At 52.1% G+C, this 8,966-nt stretch overlaps 1 protein-coding gene across 1 annotated transcript; it reads left to right on the top strand.

Moving 5' to 3' along the window:
• Positions 1-4,375: 4,375 nt before the first annotated feature.
• On the top strand, positions 4,376-6,260 carry FZD2 (frizzled class receptor 2; the record flags this gene model as incomplete). The annotated part of the gene is given in 1 exon segment (NM_001195339.1): positions 4,376-6,260. A coding segment is annotated over 1 exon segment (1,649 nt), but the record flags the coding sequence as incomplete, so codon positions are not given.
• Positions 6,261-8,966: the final 2,706 nt, after the last annotated feature.

Raw genomic sequence — 8,966 nt, 5'->3', positions numbered from 1 at the left:
ATGGTCTGCCAAGCCCTGCCAGTATAACACCTGCTGGCCTTTCTTTACCTCATCCTATTTAACTCCCCACTCCAATCATACAGGCCTCCTCTGCTCTCCCCAATTTTGCTCTCATGGTATCCCCAACTTGCCCTTCATACCGCTGAATCCTTAATCCTATTCATTTAAGTGACTACGTGATGAATGTGAACCTTTTCCACTAGAATATAAGCTCCACAGGACTAGGGGTTGGGTCTGATTGGTCAATATATATTTGTTAAGTGCATAAAAGCACACAATTTTTTTTGGCCACGGCCATGGCATGCGGAAATCCCCAAGCCAGGGATCAAACTCCTGCCACAACAGTGACCCGAGCCGCTGCAGTGACAATGCTGGATCCTTAACTGGCTGCGCCACAAGAGAACTCCCAAAGCACATAATTTTTATCAATGTTAGAGGTTGTAAGGTGTAGGAGGCGGAACACAGCTTTAAGATTCAAGCAGGCCTGGGTTGAAATCTCAGCGCTGCCATTTACTATGTGACCTTGAGAAAGTGGCCGGATCTCACCAAGGTCAGATTCTTCATCCATAAACACAATGCAATACCTACTTTGTAGGCCCAGGCATGATGTATGTGCGGTGATTAACGGGAGCACAATAAATGGTAGTAACAACTACTACTACGTACCCAACGATGTTTGCTTAATGAATATTTTGTGTAACTTTTTGTTTTGAACGGTACTGTAAGATTATAAAATTTATTTTGTTTTTCTGAAATGATAAATGATTTGGAATATATAGTCACGATTTTTTTTTTTTTGCTTTTTTTTTTTTTTTTTAAGGGCCACACCAGCAGCACATGGAGGTTCCCAGGCTAGAGGTCAAATCAGAGCTACAGCTGCCAGCCTATGCCACAGCCACAGCAACACAGAATCCGAGCCATGTCTACGACCTACACCACAGCTCACTGAAATGCTGGATCCTTAACCCACTAAATGAAGCCAGGGCTCGAACCCACATCCTCATGGTTCCTAGTCAGTTCGTTAACTGCTGAGCCATGAAGGGAACTCCTCTAGTCGAATATTTTTTTAAAATCTGGCCAGTTCTCTTATGGAGCAGCAGGTTAAGGATCCCGCATTGTCACAGCAGTGGATTGGGTTGGTGCTATGGCATGGGTTCAATCCCTGGCCCAGGAACTTCCAAAAGAAAAAAAATAAAATGTTAAATTCTGTTTAAAAATTAAAAAAAATAAAATCCGTTGGTTTACTCCCACTTTGCCGATGGGGAAAAAGAGCCTGGGAACCTCCATATGCCGCAGGTGTGGCCCTGGAAAAAGACAAAAAGACAAAAAAAAAAAAAATTTTTTTTTTGGCTGCACTCATAGCCGATAAAGGCTCTCAGGCCAGAGACAGAATCCGAGCCACAGCTGAGACCTGAGTTGAGCCGATGCAGTGACAACACTGGATTCTTAACCCACTGCGCCACAGTGGGAACTCCTTATGATATCTTACTTCAGGTAACAATGCTGGATAAATGTTAGATCTTCATAGAAGCACTTTTCCTCTGGAATACCATAAACTCTTAAAGGCAGGGATGCCCCATTTTTCTCTGTCTTGCTCTCAGCACCTACCACTGTGGTTTGAAATCAGAAGGCTCAGTAAAATGTGTTGAAGAAATGAAGGGTTGACCGAGTGAATGAAAGAATGCCTTTTATTTCTCTTTTTCAGCTTCAGCTCCTCCCTGGCCTTGGAGGTGGCTGGGGAAGGGATACCTGTCACTCAAGCCTGGCCCTAGGAAAGGAAAACAGGTTTGTCGTGGAAGGAAATTGAAGATGCAGCATTTCTATTGGAGATTTACTCTCAATTTCCTATCAGATGCTGAGAGTTTCCAGAGGGGAGTGGAGGAGCCTGTCTTACTCATTTTTTTTTCTTTTTACCGCTCAGCAAGAGGCTTGGTACCAGCTCTAGAGATGCTCTGGAGGTAGAGGTGGGGAGAGGTGAAGGAGCAGCACCTCAGGCTTAGTTTGGGCCCCACAGAGCTGGAAGGCATTTTCCCATCCCTGGACTGCTTGGGGGGGGGGTGAAAGTGGACTTGGGAATGGAATAGAAATAAAATGGAGAGCTAAGGCATAGCCCCCTAATTTTGAAGAAAAGCTTTCTTTCTAAAGTAGTGAAAAAGTCAGCCTCCTTAGGAGATAAGAATTTCCATGTTGTAAAGAATCTGAAAATCTATATGTCAGCCACTCAAGGAAAAAATTGAATCCTGTCCAACCTGGATCCATTGTTTGTATCTACTACTTAGAATTGTCTTTCCTTCTTCCTATTACTTCCTTCTGTTTCTCTTAGATTTCGCTTTGTTGTTGTGTTCTTGATTTTTTTATTTTTAAGGCAATCCTTTTCTAGATTGGATCAGGAAATGGCTTGCCAGGCTGGGAGGATTTGGCCCACACAGAGCCAAAGGGGTTTCTAAACTCAATTTTCTTTCTTCTTTTTAAGCATCTCCCCCACCCCACCCCAAGAGACAATAGAAATAAAAATAATTGATCCATCATCCAGTACCCGCCCCAGGAACTTTACAGGCAAATTCCCCTTCTCATTCCCAGAATCCAAGAAGGGGGAAAAAAGAAAACCTTTCTAAAGTAGCCTGAACCCTGCTGACCCAACCAGGTGAGAGGAGAGAGAGAGAGAGAGAGACAGAGACAGAGTGTGTGTGTGTGTGTGTGTGTGTGTGTGTGTGTGTGTGTGTGTGTGTGAGAGAGAGAGAGAGAGAGAGAGGAGAGAGAGGTTGGGGGGGGAAGAAGGGGAGTTAAGTTAATCCACCACAGCCCCCAGCCTCCTCCCTCGCCACACACACACCACCCTTTCTGGTGTAGAATCGCTTAAGATTTGGGTAAAACTCTCCTCTCTCCCAGGAGACGATATCTGGAAGCTTTTAGGGGCGGAGGCAGAGGTGGAGAGAGAGGAGGAAAATCCTCCCAACCGGCCTAAAAGAGTCATCTCTTCATTCAAAACTGCTCGTCACCCCCCACCCTCCACCATTAACCTTCGATTAAGACCTCCTCGTTACGGCAACTAAACTTTACTTTGCATAATTAAGATTTGCCTCGGAAGAAGGGGGAGGGAGAAGCCGAAGCTCGGGGTGATTCTTCTTCACCTCACCCCCTCCCAGCCCCGCCCCAACCCTCCAGCCCAGGGCCTCTGAGTTCCTGAGTTTTCTCACTTTGAGGTGCCACCAAACACAAAGAACCATAATGGGCTCCTTTGTGCTCGCTACGGGGCAATTACGCCCCGGAGTCCAGGCCCCTTTAAGAGTCTCTTAAAGAGACAGGCTCTCATTTTTTTCAGAGGGTTATTTAAGGGTGCACATGGGGGAGGGGCGAGGCAAACCCCTAGGTGTGTATAAATAGGGTGATGCGAAACTTCTGTCTGGATTCTTTGAGAAGGGACTGAGAGAAAAGTCTTTGTAAACAGTTTTGTTTTTTTTAATCTCTCCCTTAAAGCATTTTTTTTTCAAACTTAAGATTTTTTTTTTTTTTAATTTGATCTAAAAAATTGGACTGGAATAGGTGGGGTTCGAGGAGCAGGGGCGGAGGCAAGGATTTAAAGAAGCCCTACCCGGGAAAGCACCATGGCCCCCGGAGGAAAAGTGATTCAGGGTTGTGTGACTCGGGGCCGCCGCACATCTGTGGAACGTTTATCTCTGGATCTCTCCGCCGCGACTCCGGAGAAATCCCGTGCTAGGCAAAAAGCCCTAATATAATAATAGCTTGTCTCTTTAAAAAGCCAAAGGAGGGGGGGAAAGTTTTGTTGGCATCTGGTTTCTGATCTTATTATGTTGTGGTCGACCAATCCAGCCCTCGGGGCTGGTCCTTGGGTTTAAATCTCATTGGCCGAGAGAACATTTTGGGACGGTGCTTAGAGCTCGACGGGGCGGTTTCAAGGATCCCTTTTTTGGGGGGCTGAGGAGAGGGCGGGGCCGCCGGCGGGGGCCCCCTTGAAACCGACTAATTGGGATCGGAGAGGCCGAGGTGAGGGCTGGAGGAAGGCACAAAGGAGTCGCTGGGCGGAGAAGGGAGGGGAGAGGCGAGAGGAGGAGGAAGAGGAGGAGAGAGGGCAAGCCGCGCGCGGTGTCTCTGGCGGCTCAGTCCGACCTCGGCGAGCTAGCGGGCGGGCACGCCGCCCCCCTCCCCCGCCCGGCCTCCCCAACTCTGCGGCCGCGAGCAAAGTTTGCAAAGAGGCGCGGGAGGCGGCTGCCGCGGCGAGGCGGCGGCGGGGAAGGCGCGCGGTCTCCGGGCTGGGGGCGGGGGCGGGGGGGGCGCCCGGGAGCCGGGTGGGGGGCGGCGGCCAGCATGCGGCCCCGCAGCGCCCTGCCCCGCCTGCTGCTGCCGTTGCTCCTGTTGCCCGCCGCCGGGCCGGCCCAGTTCCACGGGGAGAAGGGCATCTCCATCCCGGACCACGGCTTCTGCCAACCCATCTCCATCCCGCTGTGCACGGACATCGCCTACAACCAGACGATCATGCCCAACCTTCTGGGCCACACGAACCAGGAGGACGCGGGCCTGGAGGTGCACCAATTCTACCCGTTGGTGAAGGTGCAGTGCTCGCCCGAACTGCGCTTCTTCCTATGCTCCATGTACGCACCCGTGTGCACCGTGCTGGAGCAGGCCATCCCGCCGTGTCGCTCCATCTGCGAGCGCGCGCGCCAGGGCTGCGAGGCGCTCATGAACAAGTTCGGTTTCCAGTGGCCGGAGCGCCTACGCTGCGAGCACTTCCCCCGCCACGGCGCGGAACAGATCTGCGTGGGCCAGAACCACTCCGAGGACGGGGCGCCCGCGCTGCTCACCACCGCGCCGCCGCCGGGCCTGCAGCCGGGTGCTGGGGGCACCCCGGGCGGCCCGGGCGGCGGCGGCTCGCCCCCGCGCTACGCCACGCTGGAGCACCCGTTCCACTGCCCGCGCGTCCTTAAGGTGCCGTCCTATCTCAGCTACAAGTTCCTGGGCGAGCGCGACTGCGCGGCGCCTTGCGAACCCGCGCGGCCCGACGGCTCCATGTTCTTCTCTCAGGAGGAAACGCGTTTTGCGCGCCTCTGGATTCTCACCTGGTCAGTGTTGTGCTGCGCCTCCACCTTCTTCACCGTCACTACGTACCTGGTGGACATGCAGCGCTTCCGCTACCCGGAGCGGCCCATCATCTTTCTGTCCGGCTGCTACACTATGGTGTCGGTGGCCTACATCGCGGGCTTCGTGCTCCAGGAGCGCGTGGTGTGTAACGAGCGCTTCTCCGAGGACGGCTACCGCACAGTGGTACAGGGGACCAAGAAGGAGGGCTGCACCATCCTCTTCATGATGCTCTACTTCTTCAGCATGGCCAGTTCCATCTGGTGGGTCATCCTGTCGCTCACCTGGTTCCTGGCGGCGGGCATGAAATGGGGCCACGAGGCCATTGAAGCCAACTCGCAGTACTTCCACTTGGCCGCGTGGGCCGTGCCCGCCGTCAAAACCATCACAATCCTGGCCATGGGCCAGATTGACGGCGACCTGCTGAGCGGCGTGTGCTTCGTGGGCCTCAACAGCCTGGACCCGCTGCGGGGCTTCGTGCTGGCGCCGCTCTTCGTGTACCTGTTCATAGGCACGTCCTTCCTCCTGGCCGGTTTCGTGTCCCTCTTCCGCATCCGTACCATCATGAAGCACGATGGCACCAAGACCGAGAAGCTGGAGAGGCTCATGGTGCGCATCGGCGTCTTCTCGGTGCTCTACACGGTGCCCGCCACCATCGTCATCGCCTGCTACTTCTACGAGCAGGCCTTCCGAGAGCACTGGGAGCGCTCGTGGGTGAGCCAGCACTGCAAGAGCCTGGCCATCCCGTGCCCGGCGCACTACACTCCGCGCATGTCGCCCGACTTCACGGTCTACATGATCAAATACCTCATGACGCTCATCGTGGGCATCACGTCGGGCTTCTGGATCTGGTCCGGCAAGACGCTGCACTCGTGGAGGAAGTTCTACACCCGTCTCACCAACAGCCGGCACGGCGAGACCACCGTGTGAGCCTGCGCTCCTGCGCTGCGTCCCCGGCCCCGGGCCCGCACCGCGCGCTCTGCCCGCGGGGGTGGGGGTGGGGGTTCCTACAGACTCCTTATTTTATTTTTTTAATAAAGAACAATCGAAACCATTTCTTTTTTAGGTCGATTTTTAAAGAGAACTCTGCCCAACACCCCCGCCAGGTTTGTAATTAAAACTGTAAATAGTCTTTGTAAATTTAATTATATATTTTCTATTTAAAAGAAAAAGAAAAAAAAAAAAAAAAAAGAGCAGCCAGGGGCGCCAGGCTGAGGAATGGGGGGAGGAATTTGAGGGGTTTCTCTCCTTCTCTTCGGTGCGCTTTCCGGCACCCGCCCCCCAACTTCAGTTTGAATATTTTGATTTGACAGGGCTGGGCCTGCTGGAAGAGGTGCTGGCTGTGAGGGGTGGGGAGTTACTTTCAACCTTAAAAGCCAAATTTGTGAGCCTGCTCCCTGACGCTGAGGCCTGTGGAAGCTGTTGGATATTCCTGAACGAGACTTGGATTCGTTTTGTTTCATTTTGTTTGATTTCTCTTTCCCCCTTCTCTCCTCACTTGTCCTGTCTCCTTCACTCGGCTTTGGAAACCTCCCAAATGAGATGAAGACGTGGGGAAAAAAAGAAAAGAAAAAAAAAAAAAACCGGAACCGACGGGTGGGGTGGTGTGGAGAGGGCGGAGAACGTGTGAGGACTGGCCTCCCCGACCCCCTCCCCGCGACCCCCCCCCCCCCCTGCTGGCAGGAAGATCTTTCTCCGACTTTTCTTCCTTTCAACTCGCTGCCCCGAGCGCTTAGAGTGGGCAGAAAGCGCTTTGTGAAACACTCTCCGCTCACCCCCGCCCCCAGGTTGAGTACCCCTTACCGCCTCCATTTTTAGGGGGAGCATCTGCTCGCAACTGTGGGATTTGGAGATGCCCTCGCATCTCTCTCTTTCCCCTGCAGTCCGCGCCCCAACCGAATGTCTCCTCTGGCATTCAGGTTAGCAGGGTGTGGGGTGGGTTGTGTGTTATGTGTGGGGTTTTGTTATCGGGGTTTATTTTTCAAAACGCAATCAAATGGGTTGGGTGGAAGGGAGGGGATGGACGGATACATGGGCTGGTGGGATTTTTAGTTTTCCTTTGACAAAAGACTGGTTTCTTTTCAAATTTGTCCAGAAAGGGGGGGTGGGTGGGTATCTTTGCTTAGGAAGAGGGCTCTGGGCAGGCGCTTTGTGACGGTGGGGGTGGGGTTGAGTGTTTACATGACATTCTATATCGCAAGATTGATAGAATGTTTATAGCAGATGTTTCTTATCTTCCCCGAGCCCCACAAATAAAAGTCAAGACTTTTCTTAAAGTATCTTTGACGCTGGTATGGGAATGGCAGTTGCCAGTACACGTCATTTCCCTCAACTATTTGGAATATTTCAGGGGTTTAATTCCAGTGGATTGATGTGAAGATCGAGGGGTGGGGTGAACCGAGTTTGCCCCATAACTCAGCTTTTCACCATCTCCTGTTTCTGGATAACAGTGCAAATTAAAAGCTAATAATCATAATAATAAAGTGCATTTAATTATCTTCTAGAGATCTAGCCCTTTAATTGTATTTAACAGGGTTGTAACATTTTATTAGTTTAACCAAACCGCACCTCCTCCTTCCCGCTCCTCCTGACCTAGTTGGTTGAAGATGGGGTGGAGAAGAAGTTCCAGGCCTTGACCTTGCTTTTTTAGCTCAATGGTGATAGGGAAGAAGGAGCCTTAACACCCTTTGTTGGCGGTCTTTGGGACGAGGGAGAAAGTGAGTTAGAGCCCCTGCTTCCAAGTATTAGCGTGTGTTAGTTTATGTTGGGGGAGGGGATCTGGAAATGTTTGGTGGTAATTGAACACGTATGTGGGGCTTTGTTTGGAATTGAGTGAGGCCTGGGGATTTCAGCAGAGCCCCCTTCCCCAAATATATAACCCTCTCCCAAGTGATTTGTGCCAGTCCGCCAACATTAGAAGTTAAAACTAACCTTTTCTCCAATGATGATAGGTGCGACATCCCCACAGGAGGGTCCCTCCACTGCCCAAGAAGCGGGCCAGGAAGGTGGCACCGCCCTGCAGCTCCATTTGTTGCAAGATTCTGAAGGAACCCCACAAGGGCTGCAGGAAAGAGTTAAATTACAAACAAATTGTGAGCGCCTCTCCTGGAAAGAAAGGCCAAAGCTTGCAAAGAGGGGGCGGGGTGGTTTCCAGTGCCTGGGATGGAGCCCAGTGGGAAGAGGAGTGGTGGTCTCTGATGATGCTTTAGGAAAAGCCTGACCTGCTCGCCTGGGGTCCCAGCCCTGTGTGCTTGGGGTACGGTTGTCAGTGGATCCTCATGCTGATAGCAGGCGGGCTGGTAGACTAGCCACAATTACCTTTCCCTTCCTGAGTAGGGTGGGAGAGAGGGAATTTGGGGAGAGATCCTTCTCAAACCTCGCAGTCCTGCCAGAGGAGGAAGAGGGACCTGAGAAAAATATAAAAACAGGTTTTAGGGCCAGGAGAAGGCTAGATAATAAGATAATTGCCTCTTCTGGATGCCCTCCCCTTCTCCAAAGGGGTAGCTGATGGTCGAGTTACCTTACAGAGAGTGGTGGGGAACTTTCTCAAGGCTGCTCTTGCTGCTCTATTAAAACAGCCCTAAGAGGGTGTAGAGGGTTTAGGGGACAAAGTATCTTGGAGCAGAGACCCATAAATGAAGCACCGCCACGCCTGGAGAGGGGTCTGTCTCTGTTCCCTTGTTGGGAAAACCCTGTTAAACCCATGGGCTTGGGGGTCGGCTTTCACAGCTTTCAAGGTCGCCTTTAGGTCGGAAACAGTTCACCTCTTGTAAACGGGTTTGCTTCTCCCTCTGGAAGCGGAAGGCTTTGGCTGGCAGAGGGTCAATGGACCAGTCAGAAGGTCCTTCACCTGAGGCGCCCAAGCCTAGGGC

The sequence above is a fragment of the Sus scrofa genome, chromosome 12, assembly GCF_054392235.1.
Source record: "Sus scrofa isolate SSC_HxYL_T2T_F1_AM1 chromosome 12, Sscrofa_HxYL_maternal_Yorkshire_Landrace_v2.0, whole genome shotgun sequence".
Lineage (NCBI taxonomy): Eukaryota > Metazoa > Chordata > Mammalia > Artiodactyla > Suidae > Sus > Sus scrofa.
The sequence above is the reverse complement of the archived record's forward strand: the minus strand, read 5'-3'. Positions and strand labels throughout refer to the sequence as shown.